Source organism: Heterodontus francisci, chromosome 15 (genome assembly GCF_036365525.1).
Source record: "Heterodontus francisci isolate sHetFra1 chromosome 15, sHetFra1.hap1, whole genome shotgun sequence".
Lineage (NCBI taxonomy): Eukaryota > Metazoa > Chordata > Chondrichthyes > Heterodontiformes > Heterodontidae > Heterodontus > Heterodontus francisci.
The window spans coordinates 18,697,181-18,711,080 of NC_090385.1; the positions used below are offsets into that span (position 1 = coordinate 18,697,181).

At 44.1% G+C, this 13,900-nt stretch overlaps 2 protein-coding genes across 7 annotated transcripts in view; one reads left to right on the forward strand and one right to left on the reverse strand.

Moving 5' to 3' along the window:
- The window catches only part of LOC137377513 (septin-6), an 84,979-nt gene extending 83,603 nt beyond the window's left edge, over positions 1–1,376 (reverse strand). For 5 of the 6 annotated variants that reach the window (XM_068047190.1, XM_068047189.1, XM_068047187.1 and 2 more), the window contains exon 1: positions 1,270–1,376. In XM_068047190.1, the coding sequence (XP_067903291.1) occupies positions 1,270–1,356 (87 nt within the window). In that variant the 5' untranslated portion in view covers positions 1,357–1,376. The remainder of the gene's footprint in view (positions 1–1,269) is intronic. The other variant, XM_068047192.1, reaches the window with a different exon arrangement.
- An 8,911-nt stretch (positions 1,377–10,287) lies between these two features.
- On the forward strand, positions 10,288–12,594 carry sowahd (sosondowah ankyrin repeat domain family d). The gene has a single exon (XM_068047194.1). It carries the CDS (start codon positions 10,709–10,711, stop codon positions 11,879–11,881), a length of 1,173 nt encoding a protein of 390 aa, XP_067903295.1. The 5' UTR covers positions 10,288–10,708; the 3' UTR covers positions 11,882–12,594.
- Positions 12,595–13,900: the final 1,306 nt, after the last annotated feature.

The window sequence follows — 13,900 nt, forward strand, 5'->3', positions numbered from 1 at the left end:
CAGATTAGAGGGAAAATTGGTGGTTGGGGGGGGAGAGGAGGGGGCTGTGGGACATTACAGAGATGGGGAGGGTGAGACCATGAAGGATTTGATAACAAGGATGAGTGCTTTCAAATCAAGACGTAACAACCGGAAACCAATGTAGGTCGGCAAGCACAGGGATGATGGGTGAACAGGACTCGGTGTTAGTTAGAACAGGAGCAAGAGTTTTAGATGACCTCAAATCTACAGATGTAGAATGTGGAAGGTTGGCCAGGAGAGCATTACATATTACAACACATATTTTTTTTGGGGGGGGGGGGGGGTGGTGAAGGAGAGTCCATTCATAACATGCTGTGGAGTAACACCCTAAACCCTTCCAGTTGAATTGCATGCTTCAGTTACCACCTCACATATTGGCAAAATTGTTTTCAATTAAAAATGCCAACAAAAAAATGCAGCACTTTATAACTACCCTACAGATCTTCCAAACCAGAAGATGCCTTAAACTGCAAAAGCAACGCCTCAACGTCATTTCAACCCTTGAAGCCTTCTGTACATGTCCTCAGGACATTCCTGTAGCACACATTTTACCTTCCGTTAACACACACTCAGCTGTCGTGTTTAATCTCACTCACGCTGTGTACTCATTCGCAATATGCTGTATTTTAATGACCCAATAAAATACTAACCATGACGGTGAAATAATGCACAGGGCATGGGTTTAGATCGTGCCGCCTTTAACAGTCAGGTAAAAATAAATCAATTATAGAAACTGCTATACATATGTGAACTGAACAGGACTGGCTCCACTACATTACATGTCATCGTCACTCTCAGATGCTCATGAACCAACTTGAACAATTGAAAGCCAGAACCCTTTTTTTGAAAAAAAAACGTATGAAGTGGAAAGTGCAGGTGGCAAATACATAATGAAACCAGTGTGCGAGGTTCCCTCTGCACCTACAATGGGTCTGAGCTACCTGCACTGAAAATGGCGGGAGGGAGGCAATGAGAAGATTGTGTCTCTCCTCCCCTTCACCATCTTTCCAGTTTTGTTTTATTATTTTAATTGCAATTTAAGATTCGCCCAGAAGCCAACGCCCAACATTTTTCTTCCATCCACCCCCACTTTTCCTCAGTGAACAATAGCTGAGCTGACCAGCAGCCATAAAACAATACAAGAATATAACCTCCCCGTGCAAACAGCTGGGAGAAACCTCCATGCATTTAGCAAGACGGGAAATGGTGAATGAGGGGCGGAAAAGGAGTGGGAAGCTGCTCACTCACCATCTGCCGAGCTACTTCAGCCGCCGCCATTGTCGATCCGCTGGTGACAAGAAGCTCGCGGACCCCGGCCGCTGGCAATGGATACATGTTGGCCGCTACCACTACGCCCAGAGGGGGGAACGGGACAACTACACTGGATCTCTCCCCACCTCAATCTGATTTTTAGGGTGATTATTCGTTGTCGCCCTACACAATAACAACACACAGTGTTACAATCCCAATCTGCGTTGCTAGATACCCCTTTGCTTTCCCTCGTATCGTCAAAACTTAACCATAATGTTGTCGGCGTCCCCTTTTTCAAGAATGGTAGGGTCCCCTATCAGACACATTGTTGCCAGAATAGCGGAAACGAAAAGTATCTGTTTTTCTACTCTGATTTCACTAATATTATTTTGTCGGCTTCAAGGGATTGTGTTCCTTCATTAACAACAAACTTGCAGCTTTATTTCAATACAGTCATTTAATAGCCGTAAACTGGTTATTTCCCAATGCCTTAAACATTTTTTTAAAACTCCGTTATTTATACTTTATAAAGTCGCAAACTAATTTCAAACTGAAAATATTTGCAAACAAACGATCCATTTGGGGCATGTTTTTTAACGCTGCGTTTTTTAAAAAGAATTTGCAGCGCAACTGTTTAAGGCTGTAGTTGCTGTAGAGCAGGTGCGGAAATTTCACTATTTTAATACCACATAATGGTGTCATTGCAACTAAGTATGTGGAAGTTGTCTTTTCCCCTCCCACTGAACTGGTGGGTGACACCCGCAGGCGGCAATAGAGCTGTGAGCTCCCACATTCAACTTCAAAGGTGCTTAACCTTTAGGTGCCTAACTTGATTGACGCAAACTGCAGTATAAAGCGCTAGATGCGACTTGGTATACCTCCTACTGTAAACAATGACTAACCCATTATCCGACACTGTGACTCATCCTTCCACTGGATACAATAAGCCACTTATTTGATTACCTTTTTTTACATTTAAATTGCGTCCCTAAGGGTAATTTCCGTCAGTAAAAGTAAAATAATGCAGATGTTGGAAATCTGAAATAAAAACAAGAAATGCTGGATATACTCAGTAGGTCTGGCAGCATCTGTGGAGAGAGAAGCAGATCTAAGGTTTAGGATCACGGGCCTGCTTCTCTCTCCACAGATGCTGCCAGACCTGCTGAGTATTTCAGGCATTTCTTCTTTTATTTAATTTCCGTCAGGTTCCAGTTTAAAATAAATTTCGTGTTTGGGGTGCCCCAGCCACACCACTCGGCGAGTAAACCTGTATCAGAGAATGGCTACAGCACAGACGAATTCACGCCAGCTCTCTGCAAGAACGACTCAGCTAGTTCCACTCCCTTGCCTTTCCCCCATAACCCTACAAATTGTTTTCTCTTCAGGTGCTTATCCAATTCCCCTTTGAAAGCCATGATTGAATCTGCCTCCACCACACTCTCAGGCAGTGCATTCCAGATCAAACACACTTGCTGGGCAAAAAATCGTTTTTCCTCATGTCCCTGTTGGTTCTTATGCCATGCTGTTTAAATCAGTGTCCTCTGGTTCTCAGCCTTGCTGTCAGTGAGAACAGTTTCTCTCTATCTATAATAAAAGCAAAATACTGCGGATACTGGAAATCTGAAATCTGAAATCTCTCTATCTACTCTGTTTAGACCCCTCATGATTTTGAACATCTCTATCAAATCTCCTCTCAACCTAATATAAAAGCAAAATACTGCGGATGCTGGAAATCTGAAATAAAAACAAGAAATGCTGGATATACTCAGTAGGTCTGGCAGCATCTGTGGAGAGAGAAGCAGATCTAAGGTTTAGGATCACGGGCCTGCTTCTCTCTCCACAGATGCTGCCAGACCTGCTGAGTATTTCAGGCATTTCTTCTTTTATTTAATTTCCGTCAGGTTCCAGTTTAAAATAAATTTCGTGTTTGGGGTGCCCCAGCCACACCACTCGGCGAGTAAACCTGTATCAGAGAATGGCTACAGCACAGACGAATTCACGCCAGCTCTCTGCAAGAACGACTCAGCTAGTTCCACTCCCTTGCCTTTCCCCCATAACCCTACAAATTGTTTTCTCTTCAGGTGCTTATCCAATTCCCCTTTGAAAGCCATGATTGAATCTGCCTCCACCACACTCTCAGGCAGTGCATTCCAGATCAAACACACTTGCTGGGCAAAAAATCGTTTTTCCTCATGTCCCTGTTGGTTCTTATGCCATGCTGTTTAAATCAGTGTCCTCTGGTTCTCAGCCTTGCTGTCAGTGAGAACAGTTTCTCTCTATCTATAATAAAAGCAAAATACTGCGGATACTGGAAATCTGAAATCTGAAATCTCTCTATCTACTCTGTTTAGACCCCTCATGATTTTGAACATCTCTATCAAATCTCCTCTCAACCTAATATAAAAGCAAAATACTGCGGATGCTGGAAATCTGAAATAAAAACAAGAAATGCTGGAATCACTCAGCAGGCCTGGCAGCATCTGTGGAAAGAGAAGCAGAGTTAACGTTTCGGGTCAGTGACCCTTCTTCGGAACTTCGGAGTTCCGAAGAAGGGTCACTGACCCGAAACGTTAACTCTGCTTCTCTTTCCACAGATGCTGCCAGCCCTGCTGAGTGATTCCAGCATTTCTTGTTTTTATCTCCTCTCAACCTTCTCATCTCTAAGGAGAACAACCCCAGCTTCTCCAATCCATCCATGAAACTGAAGTCCCTCATCCCTGGAACTATTCTCATAAATCTTTTCCACACCCTCTCTAAAGCCTTCACATCTTTCCTAAAATGTGATGCCCAGAATTGGATACAATATTCCAGTTGAGGTAGAACAAATGTTTTATAAAGGTTCATCATAACTTCCTTACTTTTGTAGTCAATGCCTCGATTTATAAAGCCCAGGAAGCCATATGTATTTTTAACCACTTTCACAACCTGCCCTACCACTTTTAGTGATTTGTGCATAAATACCCCCAAGTCTCTCTGTTCCTGCATTCCCTTTGGAGTTGCACCCTTTATTTTATATTGCCTCTTCTCGTTCTTCCGACAAAAATGAATTACTTCACACTTCTCTACATTAAGTTTCATGTGCTACCTGTCCACTAGGCTGTCTATGAAATCTATCAGTATCGTCCTCACAGTTCATAATACTTCCAAGTTTTGTGTCATCTGCAAATTTTGAAATTGTGCACTGTACATTCAAGTCTAGATCATTAATATACATCAATAAAAACAGTAGTCTTAGTACCGAGCTTTGGGGAACCCCACTGCAGACCTTCCTCCTGTCTGAAAAATAACCATTCACCACTACTAACTGTTTCCTGTCACTCAACCAATTTTGTATCCATGTTGCTACTGTCCCTTTTATTCCATGGGCTTTAACTTTGCTGGCAAGCCTATTATGTGGCACTTTATCAAATGCCTTTTGGAAGTCCATGTACACCACATCAACCGCATTACCCTCATCAACCCTTTCTGTTACTTCATGAAAAAACTCAATCAGGTTACTTAAACATGATTTGCTTTTAACAAATCCATGTTGGCTTTCCTTAATTAATCCACACTTGTCCAAGTGACTGTTAATTTTGTTCCAGATTATCATTTCCGAAAGCTTTCCCCCCACTGAGGTTAAACTGACTGGTTTGTAGTTTCTGGGCTTATCCTTACACCCTTTTTTGAACAAGGGTATAATTTCTAGTCCTTTGACACCACTCCTGTATCTAAGGAGGATTGGAAGATCTTGGCCAGTGCCTCTGCATTTTCAATCCTTACTTCTCTCAGTATCCTCGGATGCATCCCCTTGGTCCTAGGTGACTTATCAAATTTAAGTACAGCCAGCCTTTCTAATACCTCCTCTTTAACTATTTTTAGTCCATCCAATGTTTTAACTACCTCCTCTTTCAATATGACTTCAGCAGCATCTTCTTCCTTAGTAAAGACAGATGGAAAGTACTCATGTAATACATCAGCCATGCCTTCTGCCTCCAGGCATAGATCCCCTTTTTGGTCCCTAATCCGACGGTAAACTATACTTTTCCTTTTTGTTGGCTGGTAATATATGCTTGCCATTCTGATTGTTTTAAATCCAATTTTCCCCTTATTGTTTTCCTGGTCCCCTCCAGAGGCATCAACTCATGCCAGGATACCATTCCATAGGCATTGGATGCTCCCATGCCAAGTGGCCATTATGTTCTGTCTGCCTAGTCAGTGGACATTGGCAGACTATTCAACTGCAGGAGCCATTACAGCTGAAATTTCCTGCACAGTTCATTGGGAAGTGAGTTGGAACTGTGACTGATTTCCACCTCTGTAGCTCAAGGCACTCATATATGCCAAATATAGTGCCCCTACTTCCACCTTAGGTGAGTGAGGTCAGCTAACTCAACAGCAACCATAATCAAATTTATGCCCCAATTGCTCATCCCTAACCAACCAATAGATTATAAATTGAATGCTTTGAGTTAAATGTTGCTATTGTAATAACTAAGTAGGTAAGGCATTACCTCGTGTAATAGCGATTGTTCTGATCTGGAATGCACTGTCTGGAAGAGTGGTGGAAGCATATTCAATAGTAGCTTTCAAAAGAGAATTGGATAAATACTTGAAAAGGAAAAAAAGCTTCAGAAAGCCAGCACAGGCATGGTGGACCAAATGGTCTCTTTCTATGCTCTATAATTCTGGGAAGGTGCCAGATTCAAACTTCTGTCAGTACTTAGCTCCACCACCACCCCTGCCCCGTCCCACCCACTCCCGCCCCTGCCAGCGGAACAGCTGAGGAAGATCAGAGAGCTAGTCTGGAAGGGGAATCCCTCTTTTTTAGCTATAACTCAAGTTCACTGGGCTATTGCTGAGAGAGGAAGATTTCCCCTTCCAGCTTATCTACCCAGTGACCCACGTGTTGTAAGTGGGCAATGACAGATAGGGTTTAGCTACAATGCCTGGCATTGATTGAATAACCTAGTGACACTCACCGTCTACTCTCACACCTAAACAATGGTTACTTGAGTGAGGTACTGGAACTGTACTCCAGCTGGTCAGCACCATTTTAGAATTCTGTACCCCTGAGAGCCATGATGCTCAATCATTGAGTGTATTCAAGACAGATTTCGACAGGTCTTTGGGTACTAAGGGAATTAAGAGATATGGGGATAGTGCAGGAAGTTGGAGTTGAGGTAGAAGACCAGCCATGATCTTGTTGAATGTGGAACAGGGTCGAAGGGCCAAATGGTCTACTCCAGTTCCTATTTCTTATGTTCTTATTAGCAGAGGAGGATAGAAAATTGAAAAGAAAGTTGTTGAGATGCAGTAATTTCTTCAGGCTGCTGTGAGAATGTGGCACATTAAATAGTGCCATCTATTTCACATTTACAGAATCACAGAATCACAGAATTGTTACAGCGCAGAAGGGGGCCGTTCGGCCCATCATGTCCACATCAGCTCTCTGAAAGAGCAACTCCCTCAATTCCATTCCCCTGCCTTCTCCCCATAACCTTGCACATTCTCCCTTTTCATATAACTGTCTCATTCCCTTTTGAATGCTTCAATTGAACCTGCCTCCACCACATTCTCAGGCAGCGCATTCCAGACCTTGAGGGTTGGCCCACTCAAGGACAGAGAAGGGAATCTATGTGTGGAGCCAGAGGAAATGGGCGAGGTACTAAATGAGTACTTTGCATCAGTATTCATCAAGGAGAAGGACTTGGTGGATGATGAGTCTAGGGAAGGGAGTGTAGATAGTCTCAGTCATCTCACTATCAAAAAGGAGGAGGTGTTGGGTGTCTTGCAAAGCATTAAGGTAGATAAGTCCCCAGGGCCTGATCGGATCTACCCCAGAATACTGAGGGAGGCAAGGGAAGAAATTTCTGGGGCCTTGACAGAAATCTTTGCATCCTCATTGGCTACAGGTGAGGTCCCAGAGGACTGGAGAATAGCCAATGTTGTTCCTTTGTTTAAGAAGGGTAGCAAGGATAATCCAGGAAATTATAGGCCGGTGAGCCTTACGTCAGTGGTAGGGAAATTATTAGAGAGGATTCTTCGGGACAGGATTAACTCCCATTTGGAAACAAATGGACTTATTAGCAAGAGGCATGGTTTTGTGAAGGGGAGGACGTGTCTCACTAATTTGGGCAGCACAGTGGCGCAGTGGTTAGCACCGTAGCCTCACAGCTCCAGCAACCCGGGTTCAGTTCTGGGTACTGCCTGTGCGGAGTTTGCAAGTTCTCCCTGTGCCTGCGTGGGTTTCCGCCGGGTGCTCCGGTTTCCTCCCACCTCCAAAAGACTTGCAGGTTGATAGGTAAATTGGCCATTGTAAATTGCCCCTAGTGTAGGTAAGTGGTAGGAGAATGGTGGGGATGTGGTAGAGAATATGGGATTAATGTAGGATAAGTATAAATGGGTGGTTGTTGGTCGGCACAGACCCGGTGGGCCGAAGGGCCTGTTTCAGTGCTGTATCTCTAAATAAATAAAATAAATAAAATAAATGATTATTAATTTCCATAGTGGTGGTACTCTGGTTTCCTCCAAAACCTGATGTCATAATTTACATAAGCATGTCAGCAAATGTAGTGATGATATGCACAGTGGTGCTTATTATATTGGCTCCAGTTCAGCAATGCCTCAATGATAAAATTCTCATCCTTGTCTTCAAATTCCTCCATGGCACGCTCCTTCCTATTTCTGTAGCCTCCTCCAGCCTCACAACGCTCTGAGATCTCTGCCCTCCTCCAACTCTGGCACCTTATGCATTTTTGATTATAATCGTTCCAACATTGGCGGCCACACTCTGGAATTCCCAACATAAACCTCTCGACCGCTCTATCTCTCCTTCCTCATATAAGAAGTTCTTTAAAACCTACTTCTTTGACTAAGTTTTTGGACTTCTAATACCTCCTTATGTGGCTCGGTGTCCAATTTTGTTTTATAATGATCCTATGAAGCAACTTGGGATGTTTTACTACATTAAAGTGCTATATAATTCACGTTGTTGTTTTTAGTGTGCAAGGCCCATCACACACAGTTGCAAATGCTCCTTACTTGAGTCCACCAATCTTGCACCAGTGAATGAATGTACTTCTCTTTAAGTGTGTTGTAATATCATGATGCTCAATGGTTTTGAGTGCTGATCTGACACAGCACTACTTCAGCATCAGATGTTCCAATTCTAAAATTACTTCTGCTGTGAATTTGGTTGGTGTAGAGCATATGCCAATGAAACGAAAGGACAGAACTTGCATTTACATAGCACCTTTCTTGACTTGAGGATGTCCCAAAGCACTTTACAGCCAATGAAGTACTTTTGAAGTGTAGTCACTGTTGTAATGTAGGAAACGTGGCAGCCAATTTGCACACAGAAAGCTCCCACAAACAGCAATGTGATCATGACCAGGTAATGTGTTTTTTGTGATGTTGATTGAGGGATAAATATTGGCCAGGACATTGCGGATAACTCCCCTATTGTTCTTCGAATAGTGCCATGTGAACTTTTAAATTCAGCTAAGAGGACAGATAGGTTTAACATCTCATCCAAAAAGACAGCACCTCCCTCAGTACTGGCATTGGAGTATCAGCATTGATGCTCAAGTTCTGGAATGTGATTTGAACCCAGAACCTTATGACTCAGTGGCAAGACTGCTTATCAACTGACACTACCACAACCATACACCAATATAAGTCAGCACCATCAGAAGAGGTGAGAAAATGTACAGGGAATGAAGGATATAAGGGTTCAATCATATTGCCACTATTGTATTGAGATAAAGCAGTTTTGTAAAAATGGCAGTGTACTAAGGAATCAGAGCCCAACTAAAGCCAACCATTGTGACCACAAAGTAACCTAACTGGGCAGCATAACTGGGGTCTGCTGACTGCACATCACACTCCGCACGTATCAGTTTGAGACTGATAGCTTCAGTATAACTGTGGCCCAAACGTCAATGTTCTCACTGAGTACAACAGCTGCTTTGTAGTGTTGTTGGCATCCTTCAATCAACGAAAGATGATGGACATGCAGAAAACAATCTATTTAGGTGGGGTGTCTTCCCTTGGTGCACTTTCGTTGATGGCTGTGAAGGTCAATCCTTGAGAGGCAGGTTCTGCCACAAGTGCCACATGTGAAGCTGTCAAGTGACGCCGTGAGTTGTATTATAACAAACCAGACCTAGCACTGGCCTGTATTAAGTACAATTTAACATAAGTTCCAACATCTACTGATGTTGGTTTCATACATTATTCCCAACCATTCCATGTACTTAAGTTGGGGGGTGGTGGGGTGGGGTGGGGGTGTTACACTTATAACACTTATTTATCCTTTGAGTATTTGACAATAAATGGCCATTTCATAACTTGCCCTTTGCTGGAAAGTACGTATGTACACAAATGTTGGGTGGGGTAACAATTTGATTCAATTATGATACCTTCCATGGTCGAATAGCCTGGTGCTATCCAGCGGTGGCACCTGTGGCACAGGTGCAGACGAATATAATCCTTTGGGGATGCATGGAGAAAGCTGGCAGAAAAAAATATTCACTTCAAAGGCTTTTAATTTATGGCATTGGCTTCAATTAAAATAGGAAGACAGAAATTATTTCCAGCACTCTATTTTACTATTTTCCTTCTTAACCTTTGCAATCCTTTACCTTGCGAACTTTGAGAGCCTGCCTATGATAAATAACAACAGTTAAACGTGCTGCAACTGACTGCAAAGGATGGACATGTACAACACAAGACTCCAGAGATACTGATTTTGTAATTATCCATTTATTTTATTTCAAATCAGATTCTCCTTCCTGCTCAATTCATGGATAATTCAATCAGAGCAATATTTGTTCCATAAACTATTTTGAACCTTAGATTTGATTTAAAAGAGTCTGATCGTTCTATTTATTATCTGTTGGCGGTGCAGTGGAGATTTATTTGAAAGTTACTTCCTGTTGTGAGCAACGCATGTGGGTTTTTTTTAAATGTGAAATTTCTATTCTGCTTTTGCAACTGCAAACAGAAAAAAATAACTCGTGATTAAGTTCCACTATAAGGGTCGAGGCAGCAGATGATTTTAAACCTATTTGTTAGCATGGGGAAGTTTTGAAGCCAAGTCAGCAGCAAAATGGGTTGGGTTCAGAATGAGAGTAGTAGGAGCAGCGAGATCTGTGGAACACTCCCTGATTAAGAGGCAAAGGTCGGTCCGGGCGCTGTATGTCTGACTTAGAGACATAAAGGAGAAGTAAACAGGGTAAAGAAGGGACATTCCGAATGCCAGGCTAAAGTTTCTTGTAAAAAAAAAATTGAAGCCCTATTGGGTGTATACATTATATATATATATACCAAGGAAATTCCACGGGGGCGTGGTACATAAAGGGCACAGCTAGGAGAGCAGCTCTGCTGATTGCTGTATTAGTTTATCTCTGAATGTGGACTTTGCTACCAGGAAGAGAAAGAGAGAAAACTAAGGATGTTTGAGAAGCTCGGAGAGATGAACCACAGCCGGTTCATGGTAGCGGCCAGTCAGAGTCCCCCTTACCGGCCGGCAGGAGAAGATGCGCCGACCGCCGCGGATTGCGCCGGGAGCCTCCCTCCGCCCAAGGGCTGCCAGCCCCTCACCTACGGCGTGGTGCTGGAGGACGTGAACCGCCTGTCCCACCTCTTGGACCGCTTCTTGGAGACGGCGGGAAATTCCGAGAGGCGCAACGGCTTGGGAGCAGTCGGCGCAAATCCGGCGTACGCCCGTCCACAGGCGGGGGCACCGGGTCAGCGAGGGACCTCCTCGGGCAGGAGTAGAGGGGCTGCCGCTCGCTCGGTGTCCGACCGATCGCTAACGAAGCGGGAGAGTTCCCGGCGCAACAGCGACGTAAGTGTGTCGGAATGCGCCCAGGCGGGGCTCTCGTCCAGCGCCAAGAGGAGGAGCCTGAAGGAACTGATGCTCAGCAATGGCTGGGACGGGTTCAGCGGCATGTTGGGCGCGTACAGCAGCAGGAAAGTGGCTGGAGCGGCGGGGGAGACGGGCTCCTTGTCCTCCTCGGGCAGCGGCGAGTCGGCCGCCTCCTCGTGTGCGGCGCTGGAGCCCCGGGAACACGAGTGGATGTTGGCGCTAGCGGCCGGGGACTGGGACAGGATGGAGGCGCTGCTGCTCCTGGAGCCCAGCCTGCTCAATAAGAAGGACTTTGTGACCGGCCTGACCGCCGCCCACTGGCTCGCCAAGCTGGGCAAGGACCAGGCGCTGCTGAAGCTGGTGCGCCTGGCGGAAAGTCGGCGCTGGCCGCTCGACCTGAACGCCAAGGCGGGCGGCGGGGGCTACACCGCCCTGCACCTGGCCGCTATGCAAGGCCACCCCATGGTCATCAAGCTGCTGGTGGGCGCCTACAGCGCCGATGTGGACATCCGCGATTTCGGAGGCAGGAAAGCCTGGCAGTACCTGGGCGGCGAGGCGCCCAGCCAACTCAGGCAGCTGACCGGGGCTCAGGAGGAAAACCCGGAGCCCTCCAAACAGCCTCGGCCGCCAACAGCACAGGATCAAGTGGACAGTCCAGCCAAAAAACCCGAACTCTCCCTATTGGCCTCAATCCACAGATTCTTTACACTATCCTACTGGCAGGGGAGGAAAACAGAAGGCATTGACTATAGATAGTCCATATACAATAACAGACTGAAACCCCGAGTGTGCAGTCAACTGGAATTGATCACACATGTATACTGTTAAGGGTATTTTTAAAATTTATGCCTAAAATCATTTCATAATCTGTCCTCTCGATTTTGATATGTTTGCATGTAATTTGTCATTTTCCTTAAAGGAAATTTCCCCCCCCCCCCTTTTTTTCAAACGGTCAGTGTATTCAGGGAAGCCTCATTATGTTTTAAGATATGGGGGTGAATCACTGCAAAATGTTCATTAAAATCTCTCAAATGCCATACTTGTGAGATGTCACTGGAGTTTGGCAGTAACGCCACGTTAGAATTGTGCTGCTTCTTGATGTAAATTCGCAAAGGAAGTAACGAGAAATAACCCGGTTTGATAATGTCCTATTTTAGTCGGTATATGATGACATCAGAAGCAGATATGATTGAACAGATCGCAAGAATTGAAGATTATTCAGCTTTGGCCAATATATCCTAAACGTGCATTTTCAATTCCCTTTTCAAAACGCGATCCGCCGGGTGATTGGAACATGTACAGCGCGTGTGCGGATTTATACATTTTCTTACTCATTTGAGACCGGTTATTACTGTGGAAATACTGTTTGGGTCATTTATATTGTTACTGTGATTTGACTTTAGGTATAAAGATCCGCATTATTAAGAATTAACAATAAAAGTAACCAGGTACTGAGATCAAAAATATAAGACATTATATGAAGTGTTTTTTTTAAAGTGAGTTGCAAACTTGAATTTGTGTTGATGGTGATGCTTAAAACTTAAATTTCAAGTAGTCATAGAGTTATACAGCACAGAAATAGGCCCTTCAGTCCATCGTGTCTGTGCCGGCCATCAAACACCTAACTATTCTAATCCCATTTTCCAGCACTTGGCCAGTAGCCTTGTATGCTATGGCGTTTCAAGTGCTCATGAAAATACTTCTTAAATGTTGTGAGGGTTCCTGCCTCTACCACCTCTTCAGGCAGTGTGTTCCAGATTCCAACCACCCTCTGGGTGAAAATTATTTTCCTCAAATCCCCTCTGAACCTCCTGCCCCTTACCTTAAATCAATGCCCCCTGGTTATTGACCCCTCCGCTAAGGGAAAAAGTTTCTGCCTATCTAATCTATCAATGCCCCTCATAATTTTGTTTACCTCAATCATGTCCCCCCTCAGCCTTCTCTGCTCAGTAGTGCAGAAATATTACTTAGTTCAACATGTATTGTGAAAAAACTGTAGTGTCTGCATGCAAATCAAATATGAACTGTATTTAGAACCATATTTAATGTTCTTCTCCTGCATATTCCATAGCTTTTTGCTCTGAATTTTGACTTAAGGCATTTCAGCCCATTAACACAGCCTCCATTTTCCTTACAACACTGAGTGGATATTCTAGTGTCTGAGGGGGAGGTGACATTGGTTGACCCATTGGCTGTAGACCCTTCATTAGAATAGAGTTCTGGTAAGAGGGTTTGCACCTAAGTGTTGGCCTGTTTTGGGACTGATGCACCTATTATATGTTTTCAAAATCTATTGTCAATTCAGACCTCCTGCATTTGCACTCCCCCCCCCCCCCCCCCCCCCTGGTATTCTCATACCTTTCTCCTTGTGTGGGTCTTTCCTGTGCCTTTTCACCATCTTAGCTAGTTGCACACTGTTTTGTTCCTTTTCACTCCCTCATTGTGATAATCTTTTGTGTCTTCTGATAGTTTTCTGCTTTTCTATTAAGCAATTTGCAGGATAGTCAGTCCCATTAACCACCCCTCTGTAATCACTTTATCCTTTTTTCAACACTGCTAAGCGGCTTGCTTAACTTTCAGTTTTCAGTTCTGATGAAATGTCTATACCTGAAATGTTAACTTGTCTTTGCTCCTAACATATCGAAGGGCCTGCTGTGTCTTTCCAGCATTTTCTGTTTTTGCTGTTTATTTAGAATAGGTATTTTTTTCTATCAGTAAATTGACTCAGTGGCCCAGATGTGTTCTTCGCAAGTCATTTGAGAGTCTGGGAAAAAT